Source organism: Macrobrachium rosenbergii, chromosome 6 (genome assembly GCF_040412425.1).
Source record: "Macrobrachium rosenbergii isolate ZJJX-2024 chromosome 6, ASM4041242v1, whole genome shotgun sequence".
Classification (NCBI taxonomy): Eukaryota; Metazoa; Arthropoda; class Malacostraca; order Decapoda; family Palaemonidae; genus Macrobrachium; species Macrobrachium rosenbergii.
The window spans coordinates 47,467,216-47,488,924 of NC_089746.1; the positions used below are offsets into that span (position 1 = coordinate 47,467,216).

A 21,709-nucleotide genomic window follows, 5' to 3' on the forward strand; every position below is an offset into this window, starting at 1 on the left:
GCGTTGGGAATGGCCACTACTGTTTGACGGGGTAGTTTTTTTGTAAGGAGGACCTCTCTTACAAGATCCAGGATTGATTCGGGTTCCCCGTTTGTGGCGGGTAATGTTACCAGCTGGTGTAACTTCTAGATGTGCGATGGCCTCTTGTCTCCTGTGGTTACCCCCACACTGTCCAGGCATTTCATGGCTCTTATGGCAGGTGGCATGCTGAAGGATGACTACAGCTGGTCCTTCAGCACTTCACAGGTGACAGAGTTCTGTTAGCCATTCTGCTACCTGCTCGAAGATGTCGTCTGGTAAAAATTTGAGGACAGCATCTGCTTTACATGCTAAGGAGGTGATTGTCTTTGACTGGAAGATTGTTTTCGCCCTAAAGAACCAAGCTTCTGTATTGTGGGGCATGAAGGGCGGCAGGCATATGGAGGTGGTGGCGATGGTATCATAGGAGAGGCTTTCATCATTGTGGCTTATTGTGCTGGTCATCTACCTGGTCACCAATGTGCGGAGGCGTGTGAGTAAGAGGCAGCGTCCAAAACTTAATACAGGCAGTCCCTGGTTATCAGCAGGGGTTCCATTCTGAGGGTGTGATGATAACTGAAAATCGCCACTAACCAAAAATCGGCAATTTTCGGGGCTTATCAGCGCTGTTAAGCGGAAATTGGCTATTTTCAGTGGCAAAAATTGCTGATTTTCATTGCTAGACAAGCGCTGTAAAACCGGATCACTGTTGACCAAGCCCGCCGTTAACTGGGGACTGCCTGCAATTTATTCAAACGACAGACAGATCAATAGCTCTTGCAAGCAGAAATTTAATGCCTGACATGAGGAGAACAAAACAGAGGATGGATGGATGTATGATATTTAGGGCAAAAGCCCAGGCACTGGGGCCAACAAGGCCATTCAGCGCCGTAATGGAAAGAAAATAAATTATGTTAAAGTTATGAATTCATGAAGGAAATGATTAATAAATAAAATGAAGTGATGTGACCAATAAATAAGGGTATGAAGTTTAATGAATGATGTGCTATATACATAAAAAAAAAAATTAATGTCATTAAAATTCTACGTGATGTAATAAATTATTAAATAAAATTAAATATCGTTAAAAATTTTAATACACTTTTTAAGAGATTATAGCAGAAATATCTGCTTCATCTCCCAAAATATCAGACAGGGATTTACCCTGAAAATATCTGTCTCTTTGGTTAAAATATCTGGGGCAGACCACCAGAATGTGCTCCACTGTTAGTGTCTCGTCACAGTAAGCACACTCTGGAGGGCTGCTTCCTTCAAAAATAAACTGATGGGTCAGACGAGTGTGCCCAATCCTTAATCTCGTTAAAATAACCTCTGTTCGTCTGTCAAGCTGGAATGACAAAGACCACGGTAGTACATTATCCCTAATATTTCTATATTTCTTATTATTGGCAAGAGGGGGAGAAGTCCACCTTTCTTGCCATTTACTTAAAACATAAGATCTAATGGGACCTTTTAGATCTGTATGAGGCACTTTTCTAAAAGAGGTTTCTGATAAAATACTAGCAGCTTTCGCTTCCCTATCTGCCATCTCGTTTCCATGAATCCCCACGTGAGAAGGGACCCAACAGAAAGAGACTGATTTACGTCGACAATATATACGAAAAAGCCACTCCTGAACTTTTGAATTAATGGATGAAAGCTATTAAATTTTTAATAGCTTCTAAGGTGCTTCTAGAGTCTGAGTATATGACAAAATTAGAGTCACTACTTTGAAAAACTAAATCTAGGGCAGACACTACGGCTGTTAATTCGGCAGTAAATATTGATGCAGAGTCAGGTAATTTAGCTGTGTACGCTGTATCACCAAGGATAACAGCGCAACCAACACCACTATCTGACTTAGATCCATCTGTATAAATTTTTGTAAAATTAGTATGGGTAACATCGTGCTCTAAGAATTTTCCCTAATCTCTTCTACAGTGCAGTCCTTTTTATTAAACAGTTTCTTACATATTGATGCTTCTGGGATAAGCCATGGAGGATTTACAGGATATTCTACTTCCAGGACTTTCTGGGATTTAAGGTGATTGTTCCTAACATCCTCATTCAGTCGAATTTGGAATGGTTTAGAAGCTCTTGTACCAGAAAAACTTGAGAGTCTGTTTCCTTTAGTGCTTGAAAGGAGGGATTTTTGGGAGCACTTTTCATTCTAGCCATGTATCACAACCCTAGCTCTTGCCTTCTTAGATCAAGGGGTAAATGATCTGTGTCGACATAAATGCTTTCAACAGGCGAAGTTCTAAAAGCCCCTGAGCATATTCTCAACCCCATGTTGTGTACAACATCCAGTTCTTTAGCTTGGTTGTACAGGCTGAGGAATAAATCTGACAGCCATAGTCTAGCTTAGATCGACACAGAGAGTCATATAGCCTCAGAAGGGATTTCTTATCAGCCCCCCAACTAAATCCAGAGACAACCTTTAAAATATTCATAGATTGTTTAACATTAAACTTTAGGGCATTTATGTGGCTAGCCCATGTTAATTTATGGTCAATAGTCATCCCCAGAAATTTAACTTCACTCTCGTAAGGAAGGATGGACCCTTTTAAACTAAGTGTGGGAACCTCTTCCACACGCCGGCACCTGGTGAATCTTACTGCAACTGTAAAACAGAGGTCAGATGTGTTTGTTGGAGGATGGAAAGATGTAAATAAATCAGTATACACGACACGAATGAAGAAGTAGATATTCTTAGAATAATACATCTAACAAAATTATTAATATGAATGATAGCAGATGTCACTCATCCTTTGTACATATATTGTGTTTCTTGTATGCGTGTGCTTGGCGCGCATGTCAGGAGATGCTCGTTGTTAGATCAGCTGGCCAGGTAAGATGGATGGAGTGGGGGGTCTGTGTGGGACCCTACAATAGTTCAACTCCAGGCGACATACAGGCTGCTAAAGGAATTGTGGCCTTCCTTGTATACCCTCCTGGATCATTTGGCTACAACCAAACGTTCCCTGCACTGGTCGTTGTTGAAGGATCCCATTGCTTCAGCCAAGGTTTCACCTCATGACTGCCTGTGTAGTGACTACTACTGAGATACCCTCCTATTCAAACAAGACAGAAGTGTAGGACAAAGCCCAGGAAGGGATACCTTGCTAGGAATCTTCTCTATTGAAGCAAATATAGGGATATGTCTGTAAGGTATAAGATTCTCCTAAGCAGGGAGGTGACCAAGGAGAATTGGGCAAAGTAGAGCTGGATGTTCCTGTTGGGACAAGAACCATGCTGAAACTTCCCTAAGTCTGTTGATCGGATTTCTTCCAGGTGAACTCTTTCCACTGTGATGTTAACATATCCAGGTACTTTGCCCACTACTTTGGTAGATCAGACTTCTGCCAGTTCGTCAGTTCCTACATAGTGACGAAATAAGAAGTGATAGTCCCGATCATGAAGCAACTGCATCTTGCGAAGATGCCAGGATCAGCCAATCGTTGAGATACTCTATCACTGATCCATACCAAATGATCCCAAACCAACACAGCATAAACATGAAGTTATATTTTTCCTAGGTACCAAACCTTCTTACTAGGTTGCTGAAAACTAATGGCAAGGTCAACAAGCACTTTTCCTTTGATGCTCATCAAGGATTAAATGGAGTGGTTGAGGTGAAATTTTGATAAAAACCTCTGGTTTGTAAATTTAAGAAAAATGCTAATTACAATTTTATTTTTTCTGAAAGAGACACAAACCATCACCTTTTATGTAGTAGACTTGCTCCTTAAGTGAGAGGTTCTCTTTAACCTGATTGGGAAGTTTCATCTTCACCCTGAACTGTCACATTCCCAGTCACAACAAAAAGACAGGGAGCAATGACTTCCGTATCCTATTCAGTCTAGTATAAGGATTACAGATTGATAGGGCTCTAAACCTGAGTTAGATGTCCAAGCTGTCACTTGAAAAGGAAATCGGAGAACCTAATGTGACCCTACACATTGTGAAAAGTTGAAAGGCACCTAAATCTGGCCAACACGAATGATGGGTACGAGCTATAAACTCTACCTCTCTCCTCCCTTTGTTAAAAGGAAGAGCAGACACACTTTGACTCAACTGGGTGCTTGGCTGGTTAGCCACCTCATCTGCACCTGATCCAGTGTGTACTCTGTCTGAGCTGCTGCCTCACAGAGGAATAAAGAATCAAAGTCAATATAACTACTGTTCAATCCTAGCCAAACACCCTCAGAGCTGGGATGATTATATGGTGCCTGAGTTAGGCTGCAGAGGACAAAAGTCATGTCCCAGTGCTGAGAAGCATCCTCCAGGATCTGACACAAGACTAAAAAGTCAAGTACAGTATCAGAAATTTTTAGCTGTACAATAAACAATCTGGTTATCAGAGTACCTCGGAGCTTGAACAACTTTCACCACGGTGCAGGACTGCCCGTTCCTGAATCTTCATTGCAAACTCACAGAGGTGAACTACGGTGTAATCCCCAGCTTCTTGATGTAAAGAGCTATGTTGTCACTTGTCACTATGGGGTTACCCACTGCATAATTTATGGAATGCTTGCAGGAGTAGCAGAACTGCTTATATTTCCAACATGTAATGCACAGAAATAAGGTTTGCCCACTGTTCACACACCCAAGGTACACAGGCCACGCACGTGTAGGCCCACCCCCCATCAATGTGTCCAAGAACAGAAGTATCTTTGGATGTGGGAAGTTCAAAGGAACTTCTGTTGTCCATTTACCAAGCAAAGTCCTCCTATACCTCCCTGCTTAAGGGCATGAAGCATATGCAGGTGAAATACTCCTAGTGGGACAAACTTTTCCAGGGATCACAAAGTCCAAGTTTGCTCTAAGAAGGCATGCAATGACAAGTCCTTACTTCACAGTGGCAGAAGAAATGATGCTCACTGACTGCAGTTGAGTGGGATTTCTTTCCCAACCTGCCCTCCTACAACCAATTAACTACTTACTACACAGTTTAATTATTTGTATTTCCATAGGATGAAAACTGAATGAACCCCTGTGAAGCTAGTACTTTGAATTGACAGGTGTCCCCTTGCAGACAAAGCACAAACTGTACTTTCCAAGAGTTTGGATGGGTGGATATCTGAGAGTATGCATCCTTCAGATCTATCAGCATGAAGTCACCCTTTCTGGTATAAACCAACATGGAATGCGGAGTCTCCATCTCCCTTAAGTAATCATTCAGTGCTGCTTCTGCCAGTATTGTCCACTCCATCAGCAGAATGAAAGAGCTGGACAACTGTCAAAAATAGGCAGGAAACGGGAGTAGGTCTGTAAGGAAGAGGGGCAATAATCCTTGAAGGCAAGCCTGTAATCTTAAAGGACAAGGTCTATTTCACGGTGCTGCCTCTCTCTCTGCCACACTGCCCAATAGCCTGACAGGCATTCCCCTACTCACAGCAGTACAGCAGTGGGAGAGAAGGTTGGCCAGCTTCAACAACCTCCTCATTTCCTCCCCCAGCCTAATATGGAGAAAAGATTGGGAACCTAATTACTCTTCCCCTAAAACCCTGATATCATTAGCATAGCTGCCCTAATAGTTCGGATGCAGTGCCTTTGACAAACCCAAGGAAATCTTGAAGGACACTGCATGGTGCATGCAGAAGTCCAGTGTGTCAGTTCTTCTTTCTCCACTGCCAGCTCAACTTACTCTATGAGGGAGATACTCTGAGATGAGGGAGAAGGAACTTGTGACTAAACCATTTCTCAAAGTGAGCTCACTAAATTAAAAATTTACTTATTTTGAAAAGAAGCTACAAACATCATGACGCTTCAAATGAAATTATCCAGCAGGGCTGCAGACTGGTGAAAGAGGAACATTAACATCCTTCCTCCCTAAAACCAACAGTCTTTGAAACACTTTTTTTTTATATATAACCTAAGAGACCCCAAGAGAAACAAAGTTTGCCCTTGTGCAAAGTCCAAAGTCTAGCCATGAGGTAGCTGGAACTAAGCTATGGCAACCAACTCCTTAGCTCTTGCTTTAGAGAAGAAAAGCATCCCATCCTCATGAAGCCTCTCTAAACTAGATTGTTTGTCAGCCCACTGGCTTGGAGGACTACGAATTCACCAATCTTGAGACTACGAATTCACCAAACTTGAGGCCAGAGAATTTAACCCCAGCAAGTAAGGACCAGGAATACCTACGATGGTCCAAACCATGGCAGCAGAGTAGAGAGAACTGACTCTTTTAAGCACATACCACGTCTGTTTCTCTGCTCTCTGCAGTCTTAATCCAGTGGATGCAGTCCGGTGATGCATACCATCATGATCCATTTCTTCTCCATCTGTGTCACCTTAAGATATTCCCATGACGTCAATAGTAACCAATGTTTTAAAATTTATCTTCCCTGTCTGGATTTCCCTGATGGTTTCTGCACATTTGCAGCTGTGCCCTTGTGAATAGTACTTGCAGAAATATATACTATGGCTAACTACAGTCCAGTTATGTTTATCAATATGAGCCATTTCTCTTCCTCCAGTACTACTCTAGAATATTCCCATGATGTCAATCGTAACAAATGTTTACTTAAATGTTTAATCTTCCCCTGTGTGGAGCCCCCAACAGTATACCACATTTGCAGCTACACTCTTATCAACAGTTTTGCAGAAACGTAAGCTAAAGCTCTAGCAATAATGTTTAGTTTTTTTTCACTATTTCCCACACATTTTGTGCTTGGTTGATGAAACATCAAGACTTAGGTAATCACTTGTGTCCAAAGGCCATGTTGCCCATTACAATCGATCTTGTAATATTACAGCAGGAAGCAAGACTGACAAGACACAGAAGACATCTCAAGTTTCCTGAGAGGGTGGGTGGATTCCCTCACCACCTCGCTCGTTGCTACTGGTTACCTTGTTAGTAAGCTTCAACGATCAGACCAATATCCACCAAAAGTATTCCTTATAAAAGACGTGATTTTCCTCTTTCTCATCTTCTGTCTTGGTCCTGTGTTGCACATCATCATGGTTCTCTTTCTCCTCCTGTGATATCCTTAGGTATTCTCATGATGTCAATAGTAACCAATATTTGAAATTTTATCTTTACCATATCTTTCCCATCTGGAATCCCCTGATGGCTGTTCATGTCTGAGGCTATGTTCCTGGAATCCTCTGATGGTTTTTCATGTCTGAAGCTATGTTCCTGTGATGAGTTTTTGCAGATATTTATGCTTCTACAGTTCTCTACTAGCAATAATGTTGGTTATTTTGCTTAATATTTGTAAGTTGTTTCTTTTCCACATGGTTGTGACTTGGCTGTGGAGACATCAAAATTTAGGGAACCAATGGTTGTGACTTGGCTGTGGAGACATCAAGATTTAGGGAACCAATAATGTCCAAAAAGCATATTGCCCATTAAAATGGATCTAGTAGTAGCAGCCTGAGTTCAAAAGCAGGTATTTGCTTCCAAGACGATCAGCAAGACTGGAAGGACACGCATGGCATCTCAACTATAAAATCTCTCGGATTTTTCTTATTTATCTCCCATGACTCCTCTCCCTGGCATAATCTGTAATGATTTAATGGTGCAGTTTGAGAATCTTAAATGTATTTTCTTCCCTCATTCTTGATGTCACTGCTGAGCAATTGTTTTTCTCTGGCTTTTGTTGCCTCTACTGTTTCACTTCTTTCCCTTTAACTTCAGCATCAGCCTTCCTTTACAACTGCTGTCCCCTTACACCTTTTGCTTCTCACCCCCCATCTCTTAATCCAGGATCTCAGCTTGATTTGATACTCTTTTATTCAAATTTCTCACTCTCTGTTCATGGGGATGAATAATTTTCCTCTGAAATGTTATTGTAAGCACTATCTTTTCTGACAGAGCAGGAAACAAGAGATTTCCTCTTTTTACACTCACTTCTATTATATTTCCTCTTTTTACTCCCACTTCTATTGTAAGCACTATCTTTTCTGACAGCAGGAAACAAGAGATTTCCTCTTTTTACACTCACTTCTATTATATTTCCTCTTTTTACAAGTCAGGAATCCCTCCCAAATGCTGTTGAAAAATAAACTACAGAGTTCACTCACCTTTCTCAAATTTATGCTGCACATCCAGTCAGGTGGAACTTCTTTACATCACAGTTTTACTATCTTGCAAAAATCTGGGGACAAGAAACTGCTTATGATGACTTTAAGCTTCCTCTCAAGTGTTGATGGCATTTTATCATCATGAACAACAACTCTTCCAATCTTGTGTCAACTCCTTTGGTCATGGGAGCCTTTTTTCAGACCTCCTGGTGAAAAAGAAAGACTTCATTAGTGAATAATATAACTTCAGTTCTCCATAGTGTTCCCCCCTTCACAACACTTGCCTCTAGATCTCCCATACTTTACCAGTGCCTCATCAGTGATTTTGGTAAATCAGCTCTCAAGTATGTTATATACTCTCCTAAACAGCAAGCAAATATAACATACACATCAGTCATTGAGAGCTGAATCTGTCCTGCTTTGGTTACACAACATTTGTTCAATACAATCAAGAGGACCCAAATCCCTGGATCTTTTCAATTTAGCAATACTAAGTCTAGCAGTATTTAACCGACTGCCTTTACTCTTTGAGTGATCACACATTCTCACTTAGGTGACAAGGTGAACAACTTAGGTGCAGGCTGTTTCCTGTCAGACTGACCTATTAGCCAGAGAACTCCTCTCAATTTCTTTCACTTTTCTGCTGGAATAGATATTCATCTTTAGTAAGACGGTTATATTTGGAGTGTCTAAATTTACTCAACATGTTACCCATGAACAAGCCATTTACCTGACTGTGTACATGTTGAAATCTGAAAAAAAAAATAAATTAAACTGAGAAAGGGGATTAAGAGAATACAACTATACTTGATTTGTAAGGACAGCCTGTATCCCATTGATGAGCATAATCTCATAAAAATTTGTCATTCAACTTTTTGTGTATCAAAGTCATTGGCCTGTATAAATACAATGTCCCTTTTTAAATAATATACAATTTGCTTAATATAACTTCTGATAAGAAACTTAACTAGTTTGGTATGAGTATTTGAAATGACTTCTAAATGACTTAATTGTCATGACACTGAATCTTGTTCCATCTCTTGTGACTAATTAATGATATTCTAATTTAGGGTACTGTTATCAGTACAGGTGAAGTACTTGTCAACATAAAGATTAAAAATATAATTCAGATTTTCAAAACATAATCCAAATTATCAAAATACAATACTATCAGCTGTTGTTCATTGGGAAACAACAACTTTTTAAGGCAAAGCAATGAATTTATCTACCTTTCCTTTCATTTTCCAAACAGGAGATGACATAGAAGTTGAGTTCCCAGTCACAAACCATCCAATGCTGGCTCCAGATGTGATTCATTCTGAAGAGCATGAACCCACACATTACAACAAGAACAAGGACCCTGGATCAGGACCTACAACAACTGGTTCTACTTTGGCCTTCACCAGCAGTTCCACCACCAGCACGACATCACCCCCAACAAGACCCCCAATGAAGGGGTCTAATACCAAACCAACTGCAACTTCCTATCCTCCTTCACTTCCACAGCCTTCACCACCCACCTATGACTATTATGATGAGTACACAGACTTTACTGAAGAAGAGTTCCCGAAGAAGCCCACTGTGATCAAGGAAGACCCCCCAGATCTTCACAGTGAAGCAGCTGGAGGTGTTGCCCTTATCATAAGCATAATCGCTGGAGCTCTTATTATCATTATCCTTATAATATTGCTTGTACTCAAGTTCAAAGGTAGACAAGATGGGAATTACAAAGTAGACCAGACTAAAAATTATGAAGGGATACCCACCATGCCCACCCCAATGATAAATGGGCAAGGCAATGGAAACATAAAACCAGGGGACCGAAGGCCAGTCAAGAAACAGAGTAAGGATGTTAAAGAATGGTATGTGTGAGAGTTAGATAGATATATCTATGGAATAATATTATTATATCATATAAAGTCACAAAATTATGACTGTGATCTCTATTCATTTGCAATACCTCTGCATTGTTAGAAGTAGATGTCCCTCTGTCAATTTTTTCTTTTTGTTTTTTTTTTATAATTCTACTTACTGTTCATTTTCCTCCTTTCAAATGCAGTGAAATTGTCCTATTGTGATTATTCCTTGTAGATAAAAGATTTTGTTGACAAGAGAGAAAAGAATTTCTTGTAAATCCTTTTCAAAAACATATGAATAACAGTGCCCGTGTATGTCACTGCTTTGACAAGGTTCCATTTTTTGTAAAAAAATAAAAAATAAAATAAAAAAATAAAATACTGACTAGTAGCGTTGGATAGATTACTAGTGTGTATGAGACTTAACGACTGGAGATTTTGTGCGAGTATGAATGGAGTATTATACAATATCAGCATGCCTAAAGGCCTGAGGGTGAGCTTAGACCTTTATTTTTTTTTTCTTCATTTGTGAAGGCTGATTTTCTGGGTATCCATTTTTTTATTAGAATATAACACGTGCAGTCGTGGTTGCAGACGTCCATTGTTAATTGTGAAGCTTTACACCAAGTGTCATGACTTCTGTGAAGTAGAGGTTATGAGGAAATAATGAAATGAAATAATTAATACTATTAAAATACTCTTGGTCTCTGCTCCATTTTGTGGAGAGGAATATTATCGAGATGTACAATGCTATCCCTACAAACACTAAGAGAAAACAACACTTTGCTCTGCATCCAGAATGAAGGAACACAAAAAACTCGCTTTATGATATAAATATATATATATATTCATCATGACATTGTATAGCACAAAGTGCGACTATCACAGTGATAGGAGTGGTTTTTTTATACTTTGCAAAACCCTGGTGCAGTGGATCTGATGCATCCATCTGCACTGAACATACCTTTCTTCTTTGCTCTAGTTAGTGAAAAAAGAAGTCTATTTTAATATACTGTATAACCAAGATAAAGCATCAAAAATTGAAACCTTCTGGTGTACTGTGGCTGATGTAAAAGTGTTTTAGTGTGGAATTTGCATCATCTGTAATAAAGCACAAATGTAAGAGATAGAACTGTTGCTGTCATAGAATTATGTTATAAGTGAAGCTTCTGTAAGTTAATGTGTAGTTTTGAACTAAGTCTACTACCAATAGCATGAATATGTATATGTTTACACACTAACACATGCAGTACATATAGATCAGTATATTCATATGTTCATTAAATGAATGCTTTTATCCATAAAGTTTATGCATACATACATATACACATAACATTACATGTATCATACACACAAATACAGTATAGCATATACACATATTCATGTATAAATGTGTCTGCACGATTGTGGCGTGTCTCCATATATATAACATGCATAAATGGGTGTTTATAGATGGGTGCATATTGCTGTACTTGTTATATACACTCATGATAAAATAGAATAATATTGCTATCTCCCTCTCTCTCACTGATGAAGCAGAAAAGTTTAACTTAATTTTCAGGCAGTGTATTCATAATAATTACATGAAACTAAATTTTTCCAATTAAAGGCTAAGATAAAATTTTAGCAAATAATACTAATAGGCAGACTTAACATTTTTTTAAATATTCATAGTTTTATAAGGAATTTTAACCATACTAAAGCCTGCTGCTTCCATCATCAGCAATTATTAAAATATACATTCATAAAGAACAAAAGTCGAGTAAAAGATTTTAAAGTATTTCTAGTATAACAAAGTGAAGAGCACTGTAATACGATAAAATGACAACTGTTATCTATTTTTTGTCAAAAATTATTATGGATTTTTATACTGGGCAAATCTACCTTACTTTTTATAGCCTCCTTGTACCTACATTGTTCAGACTTTGGTCTTAACTGTTTTTTGTAAATGAAAATTTAAGGAAACTGAGGTAAAAACACCAAAGTAATTTTTCAAAGATAAATACCCCTGAAGATGTAAGAAATCTCTTCACTATACCAGGTTAATTTCACATTAAGTATTTTTACGGTGTGATTTAGATGAAACAATAATTATAAATACCCTTAGAGTCTAATGTCATGTTAAGATTTCAAATACATTGCAACTTACTGCAAAATGCAATTGCCTAATTTCTATGTACTGTATCAATACATGGACTAGGAAAATTTTCAATAAAATCTCTGTTGGAAAGAGTGGCTTTTCTGTATACATTTGCTAAAACTTTTTATAAATTAGATGTTTCTTCATTTATAAAAAGTAAGGACACTAAAATCAGCTAGGATTTTTCACAAAAAAAAAGTTACAGAATATCACTGACATTTATGTGCAATGAAATCAATGGTCATAGTGATAGAAATTAAGGTATACAGTACACATATCAGTTTGGATATGATATTTATTATTTTTCAAATAACAGAGTAGCTTGGCAGAAACTGTATTCTCTTATGCTATGTGAATACAAAGTCCATTTGAAAAAAAATACAACAGTTCAGTAGAATATTTAGTGATTTAGCTTTTTAGAAAGATGTATCATATTATTATTACTCTACCTTCAGCAGCTGTAGCTTAATGCATTGGTCCTGGTTGGCTAGACCTTACTCTTGAGTTCTGGTCTCAGGTTTTTTCCAGTATCCTTTCTTGTAACAGAATGAAAAGTTTCCATGTATTTCATCTGCAATGGGGACCAAAAGCTTTTACCACTTTATTGATAAAGAAAGTGAGTTATCCTGTGAAAGTTTGACTTTTTAACATTAGAATTAATGGGAGAACAAAGAGTATATTCAGTACTAAATCCATCTAGTTTATAACAGAAATGACCATTGTTTCAAAAGAAGCCCATAACTACGAAGGCCATTTTTTTGGTCTTATATCAACTTTAATAACTTTATAGTTTTAATCAGAAATAAAAGCTACATAGCTACTGATATCATACAGAAAATATAACTTTTGTTTGTTGTGTATCACCATATTTGACATCATAGCCAGGGTCAGGGTAGAGCCAAGTCCAAAACCCCCCACACCCAATCACAGACAGGTAAGTAGGAACACCCTATGTTAGGTTATATTACGGGATAGTAGATTAAGAAGTACCCCTGTAAATTTGCTGTTCTTAGCGACAGAAGCAATTATCAAGATTGGGATCAATCAGGTATTTATCATTATGAAATTTTCTTAGTGTTATATGTAACCAAATGATTTTTATTAACTGCTGCATCACTGGCTATTAATCTTTGTAACTATTTATTTGAGGAAGTGGAATATAAGGAAAGCTGTCTATCTGACAAGACAAAAGAAATGCAAATGAAAACAAGTAATCTTGGGCTTGAAAAATTTATCAAAAAATTTACCAGCTTTAGTTTTTCCATTTAAGCAGGCTCATAATATATATGACTATGTTTATTTTTTACACCTTTTATAGTAGGTATAGTGTGTACATAGTCACAAACATTAGTAAATACCAAACAAAATAACTGCTCTACATATATTCCAAAACTATTCTCTATGATTTTCAAATGCCTTAGGCAGCATTTGTCTGTTGCTTGACTGAGGGGAGGGGGAAACAATATTATTTATTTCCATGCTTTAGGTAGCAAATTCTTAGACCTTTAAAAAGAACATATCTGTCTTGACAAAGAAAAACAAAGTGATTTTGTATTTTGTTCGTGTCCTCATGCATGAGTGTAGCTGTAGTCATGTATTTAAGACTTTCGCTTCTTACTTGCTAAAAAAAAAAATAAGTTAATGTCAAGTGAATTTCCATGTTCAGTCAAGACTGCCTTTTGCATATCATCACTCATAAACTCATCATAAATATCATCACTTGAGATTGATTATGGAATTGTTTCACCCATTGACTTTAAGGATGCATCTTCACCCATTGTTCACCCATTCGAAAATAAACGTTTAGCAGTTCTGAACTACTGCAAAAGCGTGCGCGCTCTCTCTCTCTCTCTCTTTCTCTCTCAAGCGCAATGTTACTGTACTATCCAGACCAGGGTGATTTGCTCCTTCATTTTGGATGCCTTCTGCAAAGTGTTGTCCAATATCTTTGCACTAATTGCTTTAATGTATGTGAAGGTTAATTAATAAAAAAAAGCTGTTGTCTATTGTGAAAGGTAGAATAAATATTGTATTTGTTATGAGTCTGAACTCATTCATAAGCTTAGATGAAATTCATAGTAAGAAATTTGATTTTTTTTTTTTTATTTTGTTGCGTGTTGAGATGTTTGTATTACTTTAATACCAACATTATTCAAGTACTGAAACATACTGTATTGGTTTTCACTAATCATCGGTGCATTATTATTATTATTGTTTTATAAAAATAAAGAGTTATGTGTACATAGGAAGTCTAACATTAAACATGTTAGAAATAACAAACATTGTTTCCCTGTTGAACGATCCCCTAAATATCATCGACAATATATTTTGTGTACTAAAATCGAAATAGCTGCCTAGTTTCTAGACAGGAAGATGAATAAAATGTTTCCAGATAAAAAAAAAATACCATCCAAGAGACAATTCCAAAATAAAAATTTAAAACAAGCAGTCAGAGCTGTAATGAATTTGATTACCACTCTCATCACTGTTATACATGGTGGGCTTACATTCTAGTGGAGCAAGCTTCTATGCATTGAGTTTCCATTTAAAAATAAAATTTCAAAACAAAGGAAAATATAATGATATATCAACAGTTAAATTTAACCTATTACATAACTTTTCAAGTTATTTGTATCTTTTCTTCAAAAAAACATCACCTTTAACATGGGACTATTCCTCAACATGGGCTGGAATCAGTATTTGAAACTTAACAACAAGGCAGTTAAGCATTGGTAGGTGGTGAGAGGGGGGAACCCAGCCTCCACTCTCCTGCTGTCATCAAGCACTTTTTCATTCTGCATCAGGGGCTAAACAGGGTGATTAAGTGGGATTATAATACTGGAAATGGACTTGGTTTGTAAAAAACATGGCCTTCTATATAGGAGACTCATTCCTAAGTAAAAGGACAATTCTCTCAACTGGCTGACACATTCACTCTTCAAAAATGTTATGCTCCTGGTAATGATTGTGGGTAATAATGATTGTGAGGAGAGAAGCAATGATTTTTGTGACCACCTATAAAATCTGGCATAAGGTAAGACCCTGAGCCAGAGTGAGATGTGTCTGAACTCTCAATCATAAGAAAAATTTGGAGAATCAAGTGCTCCCCTGCAGACAAGTTAAGGTTGGAAGGCAGCTAGTATCTGGGTCAACCACAAAATGATGGGCTTGGGTGACAGTTTTACTATCAGACACCTCCCCTTGTTACTAGGGAGAGCAGAATGAGTTAACCTTGTAAACTCAAGCTCTAAGACAGAATACACGATTATCAAGTCCACTGTGTCACAGCCTATCTGGCATATACATGGCCTAACAGCTGCTTTGCAGAGTAAGCGAAAATGGAAGAAGGGAGAGAGAAAGTCAGTTGCTCACCTGTTCAACTTCCAGTCTTATGCCATACAAGTACCTTCAATGAGATACTTCTGTCTGAGAGGAGCCTGGAGACTACACAACCTGTTGAGGAGAAGGGTCCAAGGACTTAAGGGTGACATCCCTATGATGAAATAACACCACCAGAAACCCACCCTCATTACCTGTGAACCAAAAAGTTCTCTAACAACTATGGACTAGCCAATACATCTGGCTTCATGAGGTCTCACCTGAGAATGATTCTCCTCCTCACAGGACAAACTGAATGTCTACTTGATCACTTCATGAAACCAGAGAGGGCGTTCTGGACATCACCACCTTGTACCAGAGAGGGTGTTCTGGACATCACCACCTTGTACCAGCCAGCATTACAGAGACCCTGAAACATGGGCATAAAGGGTTGATTCTCACTGGACAGTGCCTCATGGTTCACTTAAACTGGGCACAAAAACATCATCTGGTTTCCTACTAACCTATTCTTGGAGGAAAGGGATGGAGTGATTCTCAGGTCTGTCAGAAATTAGAGATTCTAAGTTTTTGCCACAAACTAATAACTGAGAACATGGGAAATCCACAGCCACCCTAGAGCTAATCATACAAAAGGTTACGCAAGTCATCAACATGCCTTTGTGGCGGAATTTAAAAAAACACAAAAACAATACACAACACAGATACACAGAACATATAACCACATACAATACTCACTCTGATCCTCGGTTGCTGGGAGACGGATGAAGGTGTCCACGGTCGCCAACACAGTAGACAAAATTACACAAACAAAACCGAAAAACAGACTTTCAACCAAAATAAAAAACGAGCAAAAAGAGACACATGCACAGACAACAATGACATCCAACAGAAAACAAACGACTCACAAAACATACAATAATCCACCATCAATGTCCGCCTTGCACAGAACTCAGCTCAAGACTCACCCAAAACCGAAAAAAACTCTCTCGACATTTGCACAGACAGACAGCACCGTAAACAAACTCGAACTAAAGACCCTCATCCCTCTTCCAACAACCGAAACACTCATTAACGACAACTACACTCTCTCTCTCTCTCTCTCTCTCTCTCTCTCTCTCTCTCTCTCTCTCTCTCTCTCTCTCTCTCTCTCACTCAAAACTTACGTTACTTTACAAAACTATCTTAACGGCAAACTAAAACTCACTCTCTCTCTCTCTCACAGAACGTTGGGAAATGCTACACAAAAACTCATTCATCCCTCCACAATTCTCCCCCTTTAGCATTTTCCAACCAACACTTTTCACACTACATTCAAATTGCCTTACACGCAACACCCACGGATGCTCACTAGCAGGTCCTTTAGAACGCGTTCAGCGGGCACGCAATCATTCTCTCAGACTCGCCCTCTCTTCCAGCAACATTCAGATTTACATTTTCTCCTCCATTCTCTCTCAGATTCACGCTATCTTCTTCACTATTACCACTCTCAATTTCATCCACAATCTCATCTATACCCTCTAACTCGTTCCCAAATACCTCCCCAATTCTTCAACTAACCCATCCCATTCGCTCATTGACCTTTCCAATTCTTGCAACGATTCATCCATGCTTTCAATCACTCGTCTATCACTGCTACGCTCTCTTACTCTTACACTTTCGCTCACCTCCAACCATTCACTCACCACTACACGTTCAGTCAACTCAGTTATATCAAACCCGCATATGCTATACGTTCTATTCATACCATCCCATTCATCCGTATTACACGCTTTGTCACTCATTTTCACTTTGGCACTCACACCCCTATCACACAACTTACGATCATTCCTTTCACTTACGTTCTTCCCTTTCTTACGTTTCCTACCATACTCTATCAAAACCAATTGCTGATCCTCCTCATGCAACAACCCTCACGTACATGCATCACACGCACCGCTTGCATCCTGGAGGATCCACCCATTTGAACCCCCTTCACACTCAGTTTCCCGAATTCGCTGTCATAGTCACCCTCTTTCGTCTACATACACTTGATACATGCCCTTCCATTCCACATTCGACACACTTGTCTCTCGGTTCTGAACACATTCTCGCATAATGCCCATTCTTACCACAGTTGCCACATATTACATTCACTCGGGTACCCCTACAACCATTAGCAATACGACCCACCTGTCCGCACCTGTAGCATTTAACCCACATCGTACACTCACTTACCAAATGTCCCGATTGCCCACACCCGAAACACGCTCCTAAAGCCCACCTACACTCATTCTTTGTATGTCCTTCCTTTCCACATCTAAAACACTTCGCTCGACTTCCACTCACCGACCTTCCCCTTTGTACACTACTATCCCTAACCCGTCCAACCCGTTGTTCCCTTACAAACCGACCATTCATCCTCACTGGCACCTCCACATTACTTGCTCTTACACTCCTATCTATTACACTATCGGCCATTCTCATTGGGCCCCTCAACACTGCATCCCTAAAGCTTCCAAACTCTGGCACTCTCTCATCTACCCCAGCCCTTACACTCACACTTCTGCTCTCTTTTATAACCCTGTCAAGCTCATAATCTTCTACAATTTCCAAAATTTCTCCCTAAGTCAACCTTTCACTCGTCCATCTTTTCTTCTTCCGCTTCAAGTTCACAAATTCTCTAACTCCATCTGGCACTGTCCCTAACAACTTCCGTACTAACTCCTTACATTCATCTATCCCATCATCCCCAAACTTCTTCCTTGCCAACGTCTCCAGCCTACAAGCATACAGTGACAAGGTTTCCCCAGCTTTCATTCTTGCCTCATCAAATTCATTCTTCCTCTTATACTTAACACTCGCTTTCATACGGTTCGCTTGCTCAACTAGTCTAGCTTTCACCTTGTCATACTCAACATCTCCCACACTCATAATAACCCTATACATATCAAGCAAAAACCCAGTCAAATATTCTCCTAATTCTCATGCCCACACTCTCTTACTCTCCCCATACTTATCCTGACAAAACCTTTCATACTCCCTAAAGAAATCATGCACATCCCTCCTTCCATACTCATCATACCTTTCACACCGGGGTACCTCCCTCACATACATAGCCTTTCTCACTTCTTTCTCACTTTCACTCTCGCTTTCGCTACTTTCACTCTGTACTTTCATACCCTCTTCCAAATACAAAGAGTCCACTTACGCACTTACATTCATCTTACTCATTACACTCTTCTTCTTCCTCTTTTTATCCACTTTTATCCATTCACCTCCATCCACCTCACTATCACTAGTATCTTCACCCTCTCCCTTCTTTCCTGCCTTTCCCACTTCCTTGCCCTTCTTACCAGTTTCCTTTCCTTTTCCCTTCTTCCCTTTTTCTTCCCCTGACTTATCCTTACTTTCCCTCTGTTCCTTCCCTTGCTTTTCATTCCCCTTTTCCTTACCCTGCCTCTCATTCTCTCGTTTCTTACTTCCTATTCCCACATCACTTTCATCACTCACGCTTCCATTCACTTCTTCCTCCTTTTCTTTCTCTCTTGCCCCTTCACGCGTTCCAGAGGACCTGCCTCCTACAGCCCCTTCTCCAAAAACACCCTTGAACATACCTTTCACCATTTCTTCCACACTTTTCATCATTCCCTCCAACTTTTTATCCACCCTCTCTTCCATTCTCTCTTCTGACTCTTTCATCTCCCCTTTCATTTCTTCTTTTGCACTCCTTAGCATTCCCCCCATCTCCTCCAACTGACTCCTCAACTCCTCATTCTCACCCCTCAGCCTCCCATTTCTCCTCTCTTGCCAGCCGCAACTCCTCTCTCAACCTCACCAGTTCCTCTTCCATCCTTTCCTCCAGTCACACTACCAGCCACCAATCTTAATTGCAGCTGCAACATCAGCTGCCCCACGTTGGGCGCCAAATATAATGTGGCAGAATTTAAAAAAACACAAAAACAATACACAACACAGATACACAGAACATATAACCACATACAATACTCACTCTGATCCTTGGTTGCTGGGAGATGGATGAAGGTGTCCACGGTCGCCAACACAGTAGACAAAATTACACAAACAAAACCGAAAAACAGACTTTCAAAAAAAAAAACGAGCAAAAAGAAAGAGACACGTGCACAGACAACAATGACATCCAACAGAAAACAAACGACTCACAAAACATACAATAATCCGCCATCAATCTCTCTCTCTCTCTCTCTCTCTCTCTCTCTCTCTTCCATGTGCAATATTGTGCATTATGGCACAGTAGCTCTGCCTGGAGAGGGGCCCTCATTTGCAGCATTAATCAAGTGACTGTGACTATGGCCCAGTCCCTGGTATGTAAGTAGTTCACATTACCTCAAAACATATGGCTCACAAAACAGTGGGGCAAACAGGGACCTCTGGGCACCTCAACCAGGAGAGCTAGCAGATCAGGATACCACATGGCATGAGGTCAACAAGGAGCAATCATGATCTAATTTGTTCAAATAGTGAACAAAGAAAGGGGCACTGCATTTAAGACAGTAGTGTGAGTCTCTAGTAGTAAACTAGAGGATAAATTCTTGAGACTCACCAAAACCCTCCACTTACAAGAAACAGTTGATAGTGTCAACGTAGTAATCAGATGTGGGAGTTTTGAAAACTTCCTGACATGCAGTTGTCATACAAGATCTTCCATAAAATTTAAGTTCTACATGGGGGAATATTCCGCTAGCAGAAACAGTTCCTGAAATCAATTCCTCTACAGCCACCACAAAACTACTTAGGAACACCTTTGCTTGGAGTTGTGGAATTCTCTTAACCTATTTAGTACCTCTACTAATTGCAAAAGGAGGAAAAACTTAAGCGTCCACAACAGACTCATCCTGCAGAGAATGTCTACCACACCAGGTGGCAGGTCTTTAAAGGGGAAGCAGTAGATTGGTAGTCTCCTGTTCTAAGTCATCATCATGCAGTCTACAGCCGGAGTTCAATAAAGTTTTTACATATAATGACATACTTGACAATTCAAGATACCATTCTGTTGGAAGAGTCAGCACCAACAGAAGAGGCTAAAACAATACAGGCCAAAGAAGTAGATTACAATGAGAGAAAAAAAAGCTCAAGATAAAATTCTGATTGAAAATTGACTTTTAAGAAGCATATTACATAATACAGTACTACTTCCTCTGTTTCTCTGAGAGTTGGTATCTTGCAAAAATGTTTAAGAATGTTTGGGGATGAAGTTATTATATTCAAGTATTTCAACTTTTTCTCCTTCCTTGTTCAAGTACAGTACTGTTTTCGAGTGTAGTTTTCCAGTGCTGACTCTTATCTCAAACTTTTGGGTCAGGTTACGTCATCAATCAAGTTTATTTTGCCAACTCCTAATGTTGACTTGTGGCATAGATGCAGAATGAGTTCATGAAGTTTGTTGCATAAAATGTCTAAAACGACAAACATCCTCTGCACCCTTTTTTTACCTGACCTAGCTGTTTTTGCACATAGCACTAGGCAGGCTGTTGCCGCAGACAGTGAGTCAGTAGTTTTCTAGCATCAGGTTTAATAATACAGTCATACCTCGAACTTACAGGAGGTTAGGTTCCGGAGCCCCTCATGCAAGGTGAATTTTCGTGTAAGTTTGGCATGGTCTTTAAAAATGCTAATAAATGTTTATTTCCAGAGTTTAAGTACTAAATATGACCCTAACCATGCTCCCAAAGTATTAAGCTAAATTTTAAATGAACTAAAGTTGGCATAATTTTATCTAAAATTTAGCTTATTACCCTTAAAAAAGAAATAAATGGTTGACATAAAAATTGAGTACTGCACAGTATCATAATAGCGCATTTACAGTTGGTGTGTATGTATACAAATGTTACACCTAATTCATGGGATGCCATTTTCTTTTTCACTTAGAGTAAAAGCCGTTTTCTTTGCATCACTGGGTAAAAATTCATGCGTCACAGTCATAACAAAGGTACAATTCAAATAATGAAATAAAATAACGAAAACATGTACATAATGTTCGTAGGAGGTAGTACATTACAGGTAAAATTCAATCAATTTAAAATTATATAAAGTACAGGTAATGACGTACAGAGAAATAATAAGTTGTAAACATATGTTTGAGCGCTAACTAAGAGAGAGAGAGAGAGAGAGAGAGAGAGAGAGAGAGAGAGAGAGAGAGAGAGAGAGAGAGAGAGAGAGAGAGAGAGAGAGAGAAATATACTGTAATACAGTAACTGTACTGCACTGCTTTTGTATCGTATTAATGCGCAAATATTTAAATTCAAATTTTCCATTCTGATTTTACACCTAAAAACACGAGAACTTATAGAATAGTACTTAAAAATTACGC

The 21,709-nt window shown here is 39.0% G+C and overlaps 1 protein-coding gene and 1 long non-coding RNA gene across 10 annotated transcripts in view; one reads left to right on the top strand and one right to left on the bottom strand.

The window, feature by feature from the left end:
* Nrx-1 (Neurexin 1) overlaps nt 1–14,325 on the top strand; it is a 479,218-nt gene extending 464,893 nt beyond the window's left edge. For all 4 annotated transcript variants that reach the window (XM_067105690.1, XM_067105692.1, XM_067105691.1 and 1 more), the window contains one exon: nt 9,302–14,325. In XM_067105690.1, coding sequence (XP_066961791.1) covers nt 9,302–9,921 — 620 coding nt within the window. In that variant the 3' untranslated portion in view covers nt 9,922–14,325. The remainder of the gene's footprint in view (nt 1–9,301) is intronic.
* Nucleotides 1–21,709, bottom strand: part of LOC136839515 (uncharacterized) — a 37,332-nt gene that overhangs the window by 4,778 nt on the left and 10,845 nt on the right. For 4 of the 6 annotated variants that reach the window (XR_010853362.1, XR_010853360.1, XR_010853365.1 and 1 more), the window contains 2 exons: nt 12,495–12,616; nt 8,050–8,255 (listed from right to left, as the gene is read on the bottom strand). This is a non-coding gene — a long non-coding RNA (uncharacterized lncRNA). Of the gene's footprint in view, nt 1–8,049; nt 8,256–12,494; nt 12,617–15,644; nt 15,794–21,709 lie in introns of all 6 variants that reach the window. The other 2 variants (XR_010853361.1, XR_010853364.1) reach the window with 1 other exon arrangement.